The sequence below is a fragment of the Pristiophorus japonicus genome, chromosome 7 (assembly GCF_044704955.1).
Source record: "Pristiophorus japonicus isolate sPriJap1 chromosome 7, sPriJap1.hap1, whole genome shotgun sequence".
Classification (NCBI taxonomy): domain Eukaryota; kingdom Metazoa; phylum Chordata; class Chondrichthyes; family Pristiophoridae; genus Pristiophorus; species Pristiophorus japonicus.
The window spans coordinates 73,649,138-73,666,202 of NC_091983.1; the positions used below are offsets into that span (position 1 = coordinate 73,649,138).

Consider the following 17,065-nt stretch of genomic DNA (forward strand, 5'->3'; position numbering starts at 1 on the left):
CACATAATACAGGAGGTGCATAACACTTGTGCGAGCTCGCCTGCCATGACTTAACCCTTAGATTAACTTAAATTGGCAACAACAGTGCTAAAAGTTACTCACAGATATAGAAGAGAAAAAAGAAAAACTACTTAACAGTTGGCATCGTTTGCCGTTATGAGTAAAATCCAGCCCAAAATATCTGGAATCTTTTTAACAGACAATATAACAGGCTCACTAATTTACATAATTTATCTCGCCCACAACCAGAGCTTTAGCTCTAATTGTTTTTGGGCCGTGGGTATGATCCAATTCCTTGCTACATGCATCCAGTATACATTTAGGTAATTTTCCTTTTTTTGTGTACAGCACTTTTTCTTTCCTCTTTCTGAAGAATAGTTAATTTGATTAAACATTATGCGCACTGAATGTATTATCTGTTCATATTTTATAAATTTTAATTAATTGTATTACTTAATTTATACCCTGTCTTCTCTTCATAGTTGTGTGTTCTTAATACAAAATTCCCCTAAGGTTCCCCCCTGCCCTAGCTCTGAACTCGCACCTTGTTCTAGTTCATCCCCTTTCACCCCTCATGCCCTCTCCGAGCTCATCTTGTCCATGAACCCATCTCCTGCTCCCTCGACCCTATTCCCTCCAAACTGCTGACCACACAACTTCCATTCCTGGCCCTCATGTTAGCTGACATTGTTAACCTCTCCTCAGGTACTGTCCCCCTCCCCATCAAATCTGCTGTTATTGCCCCACTCCTCAAATAAAACCCTCTGTCCTTGCAAACTACCGCCCCATCTCCAACCTCCCTTTCCTCTCCAAAGTCTGAACATTTTGTCGCCTCTCAAATCCGAGTCTATCTTTCCAGCAACTCCATGTTTGAACCCCTCCAATCAGGTTTCCACCCTGCCACAGCACTGAAACAGCTCTTATCAAAGTCACATAACACCCCATGTGACTGTGACTGTGGTAAACTATCCCTCCTCATCCTTCTCGACCTGTCTGCGCCCTTTGGCACGGTTGACTATACTATCCTTCTTCAACACTTCTCCTCCGATGTACAAAAGGGTGGAATTCCCCTTGCCTGGTTCCATTCCTACCATTACCGCAAGGAACTATCTTTGGCCCTCTCCTATTTCGCATCTACATACTGTCTCCCAGTGACATCATCCGAAAACATGACGTCAGGTTCCACATGTACGCTGACAGCACCCAGCTCTACCTTGCCACCACCTCTCTTGACCCCTCCACTGCCTCTGATTTGTCACATGGCTTGTCTGACATCCAGTATTGGATGAGCAGAGATTTCTTCCAATTAAATATTGGGAAGACTGAAGCCATTCTCTTTGGTCCCCACTGCAAACTCTGTTCCCTAGCCAATGACTCTTTCCCATTCCCTGGTCACTGGCTGAGGCTAAGCCCAACTGTTTGCAACCTTGATAGCCTTTTGATCCTCAGCTGAGCTTCCGACCCCATATCATCATTACATCATAGATTGCCTACTTCAACTTCTGTAACATTGCCAGTCTCCATCCCTGCCTCAGTTCATCATCTGCTGAAACCCTCTGTTACCTCTAGACTTGACAATTCCAATGCTCTCCTGATCGGCCTCCCACCTCGTACCCTCTGTGAACTTGAGCTCATCCACAACTCTGCCGCCCATATCCTAACAGGCACCAATCCTGTTCACCCATTGCCCTGTGCTTGTTGACCTATGTTGGCTACCTGTCTGGCAACTCCTCAATTTTAAAATTTTCATCCTTGTGCTCAAATCCCTCCATAGCCTCACCCCTTCCTATCTCTGTAGCTTTCCCCAACCCCTACAGCCTTCCAAGATTTCAGCGTCCTCCAATTCTGGCCTCTTGTGATTCCTGATTTTCTTCGCTCCACCATTGATGGTGGTACCTTCAGGTACCTAAGCTCTAGAATTCTCTCCTTAAACCTCTCCACCTCTTTATCTCTCTCTCTCCTCCTTAAAACCTACCTCTTTGACCAAGCTTTTGGTCAATTGTCCTATTATCTCCTCATGTGGCTCAATGTCAAATTTTGTTTGATAATCACTCCTGTGAAGCGCCTTGGGATATTTTATTACATTAAGGAATGATCCATTTTATTACTGGCATCCTGAAGGATGCACATTAGTCTTCTCTCTAAAGGGTTCATGTTGTATAATCTCCCCATCACACACCCACCCCTAATCATTGGCTGAAAATGAATTATACAAAAAAAAATGTTAAAAATTGCGCTTGCAATTCTTCTTGAAGAAAATTTAAATAATACCCTATTATAAAGCAATGTCTGAGATGTCAAAATGATTTATTTGAATCATATAAAATGCTTTATACATGCATGACTATTTTGAATGATTGGGGAAAAGTCAGAGGTGATTAACGCAATATGTTTGCTAAGGAGTACTGTACAACTAGTAGTAATGGAACCACTGATTGCGCTTGTCACTTACAGAAAATAGCAATAATATACAGACATGTGATTGGTATGGTTTCTGTACAAAGGAAATGCCATATTATCTTTCCTTACTATCGAATAGGCAGTAGGATTTAGTTCCTTATTGACTCCTTAAATGTTAGAATTTTTTCCAATACTAAATAGGTAATTTGAAAAATAAAAGAATTAGCTCTTTTGAATGGTCACTTGAACAGAATTTGATATCCTTTGCCTATATGCAGGTACAGCAAGCAATTAGGAAGGCAAATGGTATGTTAGCCTTTATTGCAAGGGGGTTGGAGTATAAGCGTAAGGAAGTCTTGCTGCAATTATATAAAGCTTTGGTGGGGCCACACCTGAGAGTACTGCATACAGTTTTGGTCTCCTTACCTAAGGAAGAATATAATTGTCCTAGAGGGGATGCAACAAAGGTTCACTAGATTGAGTCCTGGGATGAAGGGGTTGTCCTATGAGGAGAGATTGAGTAGAATGGCCTGTTTCTATGACTCTATTGCCAGCATTCTCACCCCAGGTCAGAAGGTTGTGTGTTTGTGGGTTGACATTTCAGTGCAGTGCTGAGGGAGTTCTGCATTGTCAGAATGCTGCTCATTTAGGCAGTCACTAAAAGCTGTAATGGGAAAACAGAGTTTGTAATCTTGGAAGATGCAATTAAATGGAGTGAAGGGCCTTTTTATTATAACTTATCGTGATGAAGCTGTATGCTTGAAACTTATCTGATTTCAGCTTCATATTTTTGAAATCTATTCCCAAATGCTACCAGTTGTCATACTCATCCTAATAGCTCTCAAGAAATAACTACAAGACTTTGATAAGAATAAAGCTTCAACATCAGATCAGTAAAAAGTAACAAATATAAACTCTATACTCCAAACTATGAGGTTCTCAAGACACAGCTTAGTCCCTCCTCCTAGTCTCCTGTTAATGGGAGTTCACTTAGAAGTTGGTCTAGGATTGGTAGCAATGCACCCACACCACCACCATGGGAAAAAGTGGGTAAGGAGGATTCACCATGGTGATAAATTACTTGGAACCCAATCACATTTCTATTATGAACAGGGAAAACAAACGTGGGTGTATACACAGATTTGAGATAGAAGGAAAGTGAAGGGTTAACTGGGAGGATTCTTTTTATGGGATATGGGATGGAGCTATTGTACAGAAAGGTAGAAGGAGGATTCCTGCCCTTTGCTGTGATGCAGTTGACAGTGGCTCTGGAGAGGGCCAGATGGAATATCTTCAGCAGCTGCCAAGAGGGCTTCTGTTGTTGCTTCTCTTATTACTCCAACTAAGCCATCTTAGCCAAAAAGCCATTTTTCTTTGAAAAGTCAAAAATAAAGACCTTTCACGACAAGAAAAGTCTGGCAGATAGCACCTAAATGACAGCTCTGGAAGCTATAGTGCCAGGTTTTTAGGGGGAGCAATTTGTCCCTGAACTGCATCCAATGCGAGATAAAGAAATCTAAGTACCCATGTCGCAGACATTCATTAGCATGCAATTTACTTCTTTGGTGCACCCTCTTCAAGTGAAATCATCTGAAAAGCCTTGCAGGAAATTCAGATGTACAATGTGGACAATGTATTAGCACCCACTTTACTTATGCAGCAGCTATTTGGGTAGTAAACCCTGGAAATTGACTTTCGAAACTTTACATGGCTACTGTCAGTCACTCTCATGTTAATGTGACAGGAGGAGGAGGAGAGGCCAACCGCCGTCGTAGAAGAGGAGGGGGCCCGGTCGCCATTGAGGGGGGGGCCCGGTCGCCATTAGAGGGGGCCTGGTCGCCGCTCCAAACACTGGTACCTGCTCAACTATGTCATCGTCCGAGTCAGGGACCGCAAGGATGTGCGCGTCACCCGCGCCATGACAGGAGCTGACGACTGCTGAATGGACCACCGACTAATCCGATCCATCATTGACATCAACATAGCCCCAAAGTGGCGAGGGCAGCAGAAGCATTGCCACAAAATAGTCAATGTCTGGGTACTCAAAGACCCAACTAAGAGAGCCCTATATAGTCAGCATCTTACAGCTGACCTGGCGTGCCTTGATGACCCCGAGACATGGAATGCCCACAGTGCTTGGTCTGCCCTCCAGGCCTCCATAACCAGTGCCTGCGAAGAGATGCTCGGTCACTCAACCAGGAAACACCAGGATATTGATGAGAATGACCAGGATATTAAAGAGCTAATAGATCGCAAGCGCAGAGCATTTCTGAGCCTTAAACAACGACCCAACTCGGGAGCAGCAAGACAACATTACAGGTGGCTTAAGGCAGTGGTCCAACAAAAAACTCGGGACCTAAAAAACAGATGGTGGATGGAGAAAGCACAGGAGGCACAGCAGCTGGCCGACAGCCATGATGTGCGAGGATTCTTCTATGCGTGCAAGGATTCTTCTATGCAGGCAAGGTCACCTATGGTCCAAACACCCAAGGCCCCACCCCACTGCTGGCCAAGAACGGGGAAACACTCATCAAGGACACCAAGGCAGTCAGGGCCCACTGGAAGAAGCACTTCGAAGATCTCCTCAATCGAGACTCCGCCTTTGACTCAAGTGTTCTCGACTCCATCCCGCAGCATGCTACCCGCCACCACCTCAGTAAAACCCCAGCACTGCATGCGGTAGAAAAAGCCATGACAGCTTAAGAACAACAAGGCTATGGGAGCGGATGGAATCCCCACTGAGGCACTGAAGTATGGCGGAGAGGCACTGTTGACGCGAGTACACGACCTCATCTCTTTCATCTGCATGCCAGGAGATCACAGAGATGCAGTGATTGTGACCATCTTTAAAAAAGGGGACAAGTCCGACTGCGGCAACTACAGAGGAATCTCCCTGTTATTAGCCACTGGGAAAGTTGTCGCTAGACTTGGATTGGGTCTGTAATGGATCCGTTGGTAAGGATCACGGCCTGCATGTCGTCGTGGAGCAGGCGGAGGATGGTGACGAACTTTTGGGGGCATCCGAAATGGAGGAGGACGCTCCATAGACCCTCGCAGTTGACAGTGTCAAAGACCTTTGTAAGGTCGAAGAAGGCCATTGTGGTTCTCGTATTGGACTGTTCAGGTACCCAAGGACTCATTTTTAGAGTGGAAGCAAGTTTTCCTCGATTCCGAGGGACTGCCTATGATGATGAATGATGATGAATGTTTGAAGGTTGCAACTGGACTTACTGGCCTTTTATTCCCTCTGGTTTTGGTTCTGTAAAGTGTGCCATTTACTCAGTCTCGCTGAGGATCAGTGTGAGTCAAGCATTTAGGAACACAAGAACTGGAGTAGGCCATTTAGTATGTTCTGCCATTCTACGAGATCATGGCTGATCTACAGCCTAACTCCATATACCTGCCTTTGGTCCATAACCTTTAATACCATTAGGCAAAAGCTTTTGAGGGCAGACAGTGTTCAAATGAGAGTCGTGACTGAGATTCAGAAGTTGTCTGAATGGGGTCAAGATCTTTACAACTCAAACAACAAGGTACCAATGATTTCTCTTTGACTTGAACTTTAAGTAAATGTTTAACTGTGATGCAGAATTTAAATAGGTCCAAATCTAAAACTTTCAGTGGACTTTACAAATACTTGCATTAAAGCATTGAAAAGAATAAAAGATACTAAATCAACAGAACTACATTTTAAATTTCCCAGTTGAATAGCTTTGCTTATGTTAAGAAATATAAAAAGGCTGCTGTATCTGATTATTCATACCTGCAGAATTGTCTGGAGTGATTCATGTTTGGCCCTGCTTTGATATTGCCTTTATCAGGATCATAGATAGTAGTAGCTCTGGCATAGGCACCTCCAAGAATAAAGACAAAGCCATTGAGAGTGACTGCAGGGGCGTACTTGTTATCTGTTGATAGAACAAAATAAATCCAACACTTACTTCATCTGGAATTTTCTCAGGTTATTTCTTAGTTATTCAGATATTCAGCCTGAATTGTGAGTACAATATCTTATAATCTAGTCAGTGTTCTGTTTTCTCGTGTATTTGATGCAACTTTGTTTCAACTTTGAAATCCCGACAGTCCTAAAAATGTATGCTTTCTACGAAAAATAACTACAATGCAAATTATGAGACCAGTATTGAAACAAACCAGTGACAATAACATTTTTGACAAAACAAGTTCTATTAGAAAGCTGGTAATAAATAATAAAAAAAATATTATTTAGTGAACATTAAAACACAATTGGTCTTCGGCGGTAGTGCAAAATGGGCGAGAACGAATTGGCAGCTGTTTTAAACCCCGCCCGATTTTCTTTTCCATTGAAGTCCATACAAAAGAAAACAGGCCGGCGATTCAGTATTGCCTAAAATGCAAAGCGGGGTTCCATTTAAGTCATAGGACCCCAATTTTCATATTAAAAGAAGCCTAATGCCTGAAGCAAGTGTTTCGCTTGCCCAGTGGTAGGCCCCTTTAAAAATTGCAGCGGCTACAACGGAGGCACAAACAGGACGGTAAGTATTGCAACCCCTTTTTAATGCATTATCGCCTCGTTTACACCAGTTGGGACGAGGTAAAGTCACCCCAGTGGAGTGTGAGAAGTCTCAAGGAAATTCATTCATTTTGTAACATTAGGATGAAATTAATTAAGGAATGAGAACAAATATAATACAATACCACAGATATCTTGAGATGCATCTATAAGGACTCACTGCTGTTTCCTTATTACAAATATATATGAGGTGAGACAGAGGAATATGGGAACTTCCCCTCCCAGCAAATCGGCCGTCCTACCCAGGGTTAGCACCCCAGGATCTGTGAAAATGGGGTAGACCTCTGGAAGCTTCTATTTTTACATATAGTATTAATTTGGGGATGGAACATGTAATTAATCATGAATTATAATAAAAAGTACACAAAACTAAAGGACCTACTATTTTTAGACCTCGCTATTAGGCATTTAGATGAGATACTTAGGAAAAATATCAGAGCAATTTCTTGTCTACCCCTGTAAATAACAAAGATTCACAGGGGCCGAAATTGCTCCCTTCTTTAAGGTCCATTGCCGCCTCTAAGAGGTGGTAATGGGGCGGTAAAGCCTTTCCAACCGGGGGCAGGCAGATGGTCTGACGCATCCAAAATTGCCCCTGGGCCAGTGGAGGCGGAAATCGGTTTCCATTGAGTCGTCCCATGTTCCCGCCCCCGTCGGGCACGCGTTGACCCCTTTCCACCCCGAGAGGGAACTTGCCCTGCAGGAGTAGGGCGACTGTCGGTTGATGCCCCGACAGCTTTTTTCGGTAGGAAGCTGCAAGTGGCTGGATGGCAGGTCCGCCCTTAAAGGGGAGAGCGCATTGCCGCAGCCGCCATTTTATTTTAATTGTCAGCCGGCAATAGCGACCATGGGTTCGGCCAGGCTGCTAACAGGCTCTGAAAATCTTCGCCCGCCGGAGCCACAACCTGTTTTTTCCCGGTGGTCCAGTGAGGCTGTGGCCTTCTGAAATGGTGGTGTGACTTCCCTTAAAAGGGGAGTGTTTTTTTTGTATTGGCCGACTGCCATGTCGAGCCGACAATTATGCACCTGGGTTCGGCCTTCTTGGGTGCCAGGCCACTGGCCCGGGCGAAACCCTCCCTGGTGGCCCAGTGGGCCGAAGTTTTCAAATCGCGGAGGCTCTCCCCTTTAAGTGAAGGGGAGAGCCGTAGTGACACAGTGCTAGGCCACTGGCCCGGCCAAAGCCCTCCCTGGTAATCCAGTAGGCGCCACTAAAATGTCTGCAGAGTTCGCAGCAGCCCTCCCCTTTAACTGAAGGGGAGGGCCGTTGCTACGTGTCAGCGAGGTGCTGATGACACCGCCCACCTTCCATCCTGCACCTGACGCACTTCCGCCCCTCAGCCATCCCAACAAATTCAAAGAGAAAAATAGGACAATTTTGCTTTATTCTCCGCCCCATGGATTCAGGCAGAGAATATTCATTTAATTCGAATTATCCGCCATGTTTGGGGCGGATGGCAATTTCTAGCCCAATAACTTATATCTTGAGATTTCAGAGACTGCACTATGTGGTACAATATTCATACAATTAACTAAGCTGACTTAAAGTGCAATAAACCTGTATTTCATATGTGGTTTGATTCTATCTATCCCCATTTTCAAAAATTGTCCCTGATGGGAAACACAGTACGTTAATCACAAACACTGCTCCATGGGGGAAGATGGACATAGGTTTGAATGTGCGTCCTCCTGAATCCCTTATGTTAGCTATGCTGGGCAGTGAAGTATCAGGCTGAAGCCAAGCATCTTCTCAGAGGAGAAAGAGAAAAAACACAGTTTTTCCGCCTTATCAGGCTGTTTTTAAATGCTTCTTGACTATATGATTGCTTAAAAGCAGGCCACCGGACCACCCTTATGACTGGAATGTGTATGAGGGAAGATGAAATAAATGGGAAAAGGGGTGAAAATTGGATATATACCCTCACCAAAGGTAATATGCTCTGGAGAAAAAAAACATATGGGGGCCGAAATTGCCCCTCTCCTTAAGGCCTGTTACCATCGCAAATTGGCGGCCACACTGTGGAGTGGAGTGGCCGCCAATTTTTTGTGGAATAGCCCAATTGCCCTCCCAAGTTTACTCGGTGGTGCCCCGATCATCCCCCCCCCTACCCGCTCCGCTGTTAAGCGCGTCATCACCGTGCGCACTGCTGATCTACCTCCCTCCCCCCCTCCCCCCCCCCCCCCCCCCACCAACGATGGCGAGATTCCCCTCTGAAAATCTTCGCCCGCCGGTGCCACAACCTGCTTTTTCCCGGTGGTCCAGTGAGGCTGTGGCCTTCTGAAACGGTGGTGTGACTTCCCTTAAAGGGGGGAGTGTTTTTTTTTGTATTGGCCAACTGCCATGTCGAGCCGACAATTATGCACCTGGGTTCGGCCGCCTTGGGTGCCAGGCCACTGGCCCGGGCGAAACCCTCCCTGGTGGCCCAGTGGGCCGAAGTTTTCAAATCGCGGAGGCTCTCCCCTTTAAGTGAAGGGGAGAGCCGTAGTGACACGGTGCTGTGATGACATCATTGTGGCATTCACTCCCCACCGCCCCCAACTTCCGCCCCTCAGTTGCTGTCACCGCTCCTATGAAGAACGACTTCCAGATCCAAGGAAAAAAAAACAACAAAGAGCCGAACGTCACTCGCGGCGACCTGAACCGCAGCTGCAGTAAAAATCATCGAAACAGCGTGGGAGCACTCCATTTCGGGCAGGGGGCAATTTCTACCCCATGAACTTCATTTTCTTTTATCTTATCTTCAATGAAATGACACCCTGGCATTCAAAAATAGCACTTTCCAGTAGCTCCATTACAGCTATCAAGTCTGTACAGTTACATTACAGTTAAAGTTATTTCAACTTTGGAGGTTTATTTATTGAGACAAATAATAGTTATTTCCTCATTATTTTTCCTGATTTGGAAGTATACTGGAGACTAGTGCGTGAAACCATGGAATCACGAGTTATTGGTTCTCACCTGTGATCTTCTACTCTCGACCATGCTGCTAACGGGAGGCCCTGAGTGAAGACCAGCCACTTAGAGATGAACAAGGGTGTAGCCCGAGTAATTCACCTTCAAATTTCTCTCTGTCCCTGTGGAAAAGTGTCTCTCTCCTGCTCAGTGCTTTCCCCTGCTTACAGCCCAACCCAGACCAGGACCTGATCACAGGGGGAATCATAAGTTTATACGCCTTCTTCAGATTTACAATATCAATAAATTAACATAGAGGTCGATTAGCATTCAGAGTAAGGAAATAACTTATTTCCATAATGCATTAATCATAATCATGGAATATTTAAATAATAATGAAGTTCTTTTGTATAATCCTATCCCAGTATTCCGCTGATAGTAAGCAATCGACAGCCATTTGGCTGAAACCCTACTTTCGGGATGATAAGGGATAATAATTAGCCAGCTAACTCTCATTGGTGTTCATGTGAAACATTGACAAAAGACTATGGCTTGCTTCCTTATCACTTATTATAAAGCTAGTGGCTGCACCGGCCCAGCTCAGTGCTATGACATGTAAGAATATGTTCCATTCTCACCTGTCACTGACTCTAGATAATGCTGCTCTTGGTAAAATATGTAAATATTTTGCACAATGGAATAAGGCAACGGGCTGGATTTTCGGCTTCTGTGATTTCGGGGCGTTAATGGCGGCAGGGCAGTTCTGGTACCGTCTGGGAAAAGTTTACGCCCTCATCTGAAAAATTCACCAAAAAAAAAAGAGGTTCCATGATCGGGAGCACAAAATCAGGCGTTACACCAGGAAGCTTTTGCGCCCCAGCCGAAAATCACGGCAGTAAAAAAGTTTCGAAATTCGCGCATGCGCAGACATGCTTAAATTTTCCCGGGCGCAGGTGGTTTCCTTCGCGCATGCGCAGATGACACGGCCCACTTCCAACACAGCAGGAGAGATGGTGCAGCAAGAGGGCAGGCAGCATGCACGGTGATTCTCTCCAGCGGCTGCTGAGGCCATTGAGAGGAGGTGGCCTGCACTCCATCTGGTTGGCTTCTGGCCCCAGTGGCCTACAGCAACACCGAGTGGGAAGGGAAGCTCAGAGGCTAGATCCCCGGAGACTGGGTCGGCACAATAGGTCCTGCTCAAGAACAGGCAGATGTGGACCTGGACTTGGTGGCAATGCCCAGGGAGAACACAGAAATGCACTCCGAGCTTCTTCACTCAGAGAATTGTGAACCTGTGGAACAGAAAGTTATTGAGGCCAGTTTGTTAGATATATTCAAAAGGGAGTTAGATGTGGTCCTACGGCTAAAGTGATCAAGGAGTATGGAGAGAAAGCAGGAATGGGGTACTAAAGTTGCAAGATCAGCCATGATCAGATTGAATGATGATGCAGGCTCGAAGGGCCGAATGACCTACTCCTGCACCTATTTTCTATGTTTCTATGTAAAGATTTTGAGTTTTTAGCACATTTATTCTCTACTGTTTAACTTTGCTACATATGTTATATCAAGTTATATAATGATTTATTATGCAAACTGGTAGCATAATGATAAAACATCTTACTGAACTCAGGTTCCTGGACAGATTGAACAGAAAGATTGGATAATTGGCCCTGAAATTCTGGCAGGAGACTGCTAGAACCCGCGCAGAATTTCAGGGCCATTGTCTTCGACATGTATTCAAAAGAAGTTGTTGATAGCATCTTGCAGGTCTATTAAAGGAAACATAGTTGATGCTACTTTTGTTACATGCACTTCTTGTGGCAAGTGCTATTCTGCAACCTGTGCTGTGTGTCCTTTTCGGGATGATTTCTACATTACCTATCATCGGAGATTCAATGAAAGTCCATGTGTTTGTTTGAAGAACGTATGACTGTAAAACGCCAGCTGCCCGTCCTGCCTCATTCACGCCGCCAAATACGTAGATTTTGCCACCACATACAGTTGCAGCTGCAGAATGCACAGCTTTGGGAAGAGGAGCCACTGTTTCCCATTGATTGGTAATTGTGTCATACCTGGAAGAATAGAATTTTCAAGCATCATTAACCACTACCCACAGTGATTTGACAACTACTTTTCTCTAAATGCGGAATGTATTCTGCTATTACACAATAAATAACATGAATTTTGCTACTCAAAGAACAGCAATTCAATTGAATAACTGTGCTTATAACAACCAATTATAACCTAAACGAATTATGTTAATATACTGTGTACATTAACATTACACAGCAGAATTTTACAGTTGTTTTATTTTGCTTTTCCTAATTTTTCATCCTTGCTGGCTGTTTGCCATCATATTATTCATTCTAGCCATTATGAGAGTTTAGGACATGGAATACTCTCTAGTCCTATCAATGCTCCTCTGCATTTATGTGACTGTATCATAGTGGAGCTAATAGTTATCAACTCTCCATACCTATGACTGACATCAAACAATTCACCTCAGTTTTCAGCAGAGTGGTCCACGTTTGAACTTGTCACCTTCTGAATGAGAATCAGGCACTGTATTTGTAGGTCTGTGCGACTGGTACAGATTGTCTTATTTTCAATTTCTCTGCCCCCACCACACACACATTTCTAAAAATGTATCTTGTTTCTGGTGGCTCCTTTACTACATCCTGGCTAAGAAGTTGCAGCTTTGTGAATCATTAGGCAGAACCTGCATTCTGTCATTACACCACTGAACTGCCTCAGGAATGCCACCATTTTAAAAGCTGTGCTGTGGTGCTTAGCGTGTTGGAGCTTCAACACTCTGCACTTCCAAGATGTATCATTTGGACTGTAATCAGTTTTGCACATTTGGAGCTCCTAATTATAGCCATTTAATTTGGAGCAGGAAGGTAGTGCAGAGGGAACACACTTTCCCAAAGGAATGAGGTTTAATGAGAATACTAATAATTTGAGGCCACTCTCTCTACTGCCAGTTGCTGAGCAGCATTAGCCGAGGCCTTGGAACATATTGTCTGCCTACCTTTTCAGTCAGAGCACCCTACATTTGATCAGTGTGAAGAAATGGAATAGAGGGGAAATATTGAAAAACTTAAATGACTAAAATAATTCTGTTCCACTTCTACACAGGTCTGAATACAAACACCTACTGGTTGGTTGATTTATCAATTTTAATGAATTTTCTGACTAACATGTTATGATGGAGTAGCGCCACAGCTGAAATGACATAATACAATATTTTGCTTCACCAAATGTCACCAGGAATCAGAGCTCAGCTCATGTACACTTACATGCATCTACAAAGCTGTGCTTTGCTTGTGCAGAGTGATGCGAGCGGGGCAGTACAACTCAATGCCCCGAGCACCAGGGATTTAAAAGGAGCGGCAGCAGTAATCAGCAGCTGATACCAGGCAAACGGAGGGAAAAACTCAAAAAATGACGTCTTAGTCAGTAGAGAGTGACGAGTGGTGGCAGCCGAGGAATCAGCGCTGTGTTTAATTTATCATTTGTCTAATTATTAAGAGCATAGTATCCTTTAGGTAAACAAAGAGGTCTAAGATCTAAAAAGGTTGAGTGTGGAGCACGGAAAAATAAATCACAAAGTGACGTCACAGTACAAGGAGAGGTGGCGGGGGTATGTTACAGGTAAATATTCAATTTAATCTACCTATAACTTAAACTAGATTAAACAATTAGTTAAAAAACTAAACTATATAAGCTAAGTTGATTAAGTACTTGGGGTTAAAAATTCATTTGGCTAGTGCCACCCATTAGCACCCGAGAGGGACGCTAACGGGCCGCTAAACGCTTACCACCTGAGCTCCACGCTGTCGGTGCCTCCCGCGAACTTCAGTGAAGGTTTAGTGGCAGTGCTAATAGTTAGTGCTGTGCGTTCTAGGGCCACCCACTTGGTGACGTCTATAAGTGTGCAATGCCCCCGTAGCACCACGGTCATGCTTTCGCAAGCTATAGCACCTGCCGCTACTTCTGACAGAGAAAGCAGGCGTCACGGAGAAGCTGCCGGGGCAATATGTCCGAGGGGCAGCAGGTGGACAATTAAAATGAATCTCTCCTAGAAGCTGGACACAGTTGTTTAGCTGCCTTGGCTTTTTAACTTTTCGGGTGGTCCAGCTGACATCCCCTGTCGGCGCTTGGATGTTGGTTTCCCAGCAGACGTTAGCAGAACCCACGACAGCGCCCAAGAATCAGGTTTAGTGCCCTAAGAGGGGTGTGGAATGCTTCCCTTAGTGCTCCACTCCCGCCTTGGGACACTAGAAGTGAATATCCCGGTTGGAGGCGGTAAACATCGTCCGGCACTAAAGTTAACGACCAGGCGGTGTCACCGGCTCAAACCGGGCTATACTGAACTTTTAGCCCTGGATCTTTATGAAATAAATAAATAAAACTAGGTTGGAGAAGGATGGCAGTGCAGGAGATGTTTCTGAACTGCAGCATGTGGGAGTTTGTGGAGAGTATCAGACAACCATATCTGCAGTAAGTATCTGCAACTCGAGGGCAGTTTGGCTCAGAGTTGTTAAGCTAGAGTCTGCGGGGCATCAGGGAGGCGGGGGGAAGAGTTACCTGGACACATTGATCCAGGAGGTTTGACCTTTAGGATAGGTAGTGGTACAGGTTTGGTTAGTGGTCAGGGAGAGGAGGGTATGACTGCAAGTCAGGTAGGTAAGGGGTCCCTAGACGCAGAGCTGGAGGAGCCTCGACCTTTGCCCTTATCCAACAGCTACGTGGTTCTTGCTGCCTGTGTAAAAGAGGGCAAAGTCTGCAGGGTGGATAAGCACTGTGGTACAGGAGACATTCAAGTGGGAGGAGTGAAAAGGAATGTGGTAATGGTTGGGGACTGGGAGTTCCGAAGGTCGTGTTGCCTGCCAGAGTTAAGGACATCTTCTCGAGGCTGGAGAAGAAATTGGAGTGGGAGAGGGAGGATCCAGTTGTCGTATTCTGCACAGGAACCAACGACATAGATAGAATTAGGAATGAGATTCTGCTGGGAGAGTTTGAAGAGCTAGGGTAAAAATTAAAACTTAGAACCTCAGATAATAATTTCTGAGCCACACGCAAATTGACATGGGGACAAACAGGTTAGAAGGTTAAATATGTGGCTAAAAGAGTCGTGTGGGAGGCAAGGGTTTGATTCATGGGGCACTGGCACCAGATCGGGGGAAAGAGGGAACTCTTTCCGCTCCTAGCCCAGGCCGAAAGGTCTCCTAAGACCCCGGAACCGGTGCCTGGTGCTGCTTCTAGCCTAGGCTAAAAGGCCTCTCCCTCCCCCCCCACCCCTCGGGGCCCGGTGCTGCTCCTAGCCCAGGCCGAAAGGCCTCCCTCCCCCAGAGCCGATGCCGCTTCTAGTCCTGACCGAATGCCCTCCCCTCTCTCTCCCTCTCTGCCACTGCTGCCCTGGCCATGGAACTGGATCTTCTGTGCTGATTTTCTTACCTGCGCTGATTTTGTTAACTGCCCAGAAGGTTTTTCAGAGCGGTCACATACACTGTCTTAAGAAAAAGGGATTGGAGTATAAGAATAAAGAAGTCTTACTACAATTATATGGGCCTTGGGGAGACCACACCTGGAGAACTGTGTACAGTTTTGGTTTCCTTACCTAAGGAAAGATATTCTTGCCTTAGAGGGGTTACAACTAAAGTTCACTAGACTGATTCCTGGGATGAGGGGATTGTCTGAATGAGGAGCGATTGAATAGACTAGACTGATATTCCCTAGAGTTTAGAAGAATGCAAGCTGATCTCATTGAACCATATAAAATTCCTAAGGGGCTTGACAGGTTAGATGCTGGGACGATGATTCCCCTGGCTGGGAATCTAGAACTAGGCGTCACAGTCACAGAATAAATGGTTGGCCCTGTAAGACTGAGATGAGGAGAAAGTTCTTCACTCAAAAGGCTGTGAATCTTTGGAATTCTCCACTCCAGAGCGCTGTGGATGCTTATTCGTTGATTATATTCAAAACAGAGATCGATAGATTTTTGAATACTAAGGGAATCGAGGGATATTTGGATAGTGCAGGAAAGTGGAGTTGCGGTAGAAGATCAGCCATACTCCTATTGAATGGTGGAAGAGGCTCGAATGGTCTACTCCTGTTCCAATTTCTTGTATTCTTATGTTCTTAACCGTCTCGTAGCACATTCAAGACTATCCTGGTATCAACATGCCAGTTGCAGCAGAACTATCATCATTACAATATAAGTTTAGTATAACAGATATATTGTAATACAGCGCAGAAAGATTAATTTAAATGGCATTTCACGCAACCTGACTTATTGGTGTCTAATTAATCTTACTTTGGAGATCCTTTGACAAGCTGTAGAGCCCATCTCGTGAAAACATTGAACTAAAAAGAGCTTTAACATTATGCAATACAAGAAAATCATCACTTAACATGTTTACGATATATATTCAGATGATATAGCTATTATTTCTTACACTATATAAAATATAAACAAATCTTACTCTGGGCACCCTTCCTGTGAAAACCTTTTCCACTATAAATTACTATGTCCACATTTATATTGGAAACTATTTATGTGGCGAGACTAGAGAAGCTGGGCTTGTTCTCCTTAGAGCAGAAAAGCTTTAGGGAAGATAGAAACATAGAAAATAGGTGCAGGAGTAGGCCACTGAGTTCATGGCTGATCATGCAACTTCAGTACCCCATTCCTGCTTTCTCGCCATACCCCTTGATCCCCCTAGTAGTAAGGACTTCATTTAACTCCTTTTTGAATATATTTAGTGAATTGGCCTCAACAACTTTCTGTGGTAGAGAATTCCACAGGTTCACCACTCTCTGGGTAATGAAGTTTCTCCTCATCTCGGTCCTAAATGGCTTACCCCTTATCCTTAGACTGTGACCCCTGGTTCTGGACTTCCCCAACATTGGGAACATTCTTCATGCATCTAACCTGTCTAAACCCATCAGAATTTTAAATGTTTCTATGAGGTCCCTTCTCATTCTTCTGAACTCCAGTGAATACATGCCCAGTTGATCCAGTCTTTCTTGATAGGTCAGTCCCGCCATCCCGGGAATCAGTCTGGTGAACCTTCGCTGCACTCCCTCAATAGCAAGAATGTCCTTCCTCAGGTTAGGAGACCAAAACTGTACACAATACTCCAGGTGTGGCCTCACCAAGGCCCTGTACAACTGTAGCAACACCTCCCTGCCCCTGTACTCAAATCCCCTCGCTATGA

At 44.8% G+C, this 17,065-nt stretch overlaps 1 protein-coding gene across 1 annotated transcript in view; it reads right to left on the bottom strand.

Annotated features, from left to right (window-relative positions):
• Positions 1-17,065, bottom strand: part of LOC139266790 (kelch-like protein 29) — a 494,463-nt gene that overhangs the window by 22,382 nt on the left and 455,016 nt on the right. The window contains exons 11-12 of the mRNA XM_070884383.1: positions 11,721-11,914; positions 6,164-6,308 (exon numbers count right to left, since the gene is read on the bottom strand). Coding sequence (XP_070740484.1) covers positions 6,164-6,308; positions 11,721-11,914 — 339 coding nt within the window. The remainder of the gene's footprint in view (positions 1-6,163; positions 6,309-11,720; positions 11,915-17,065) is intronic.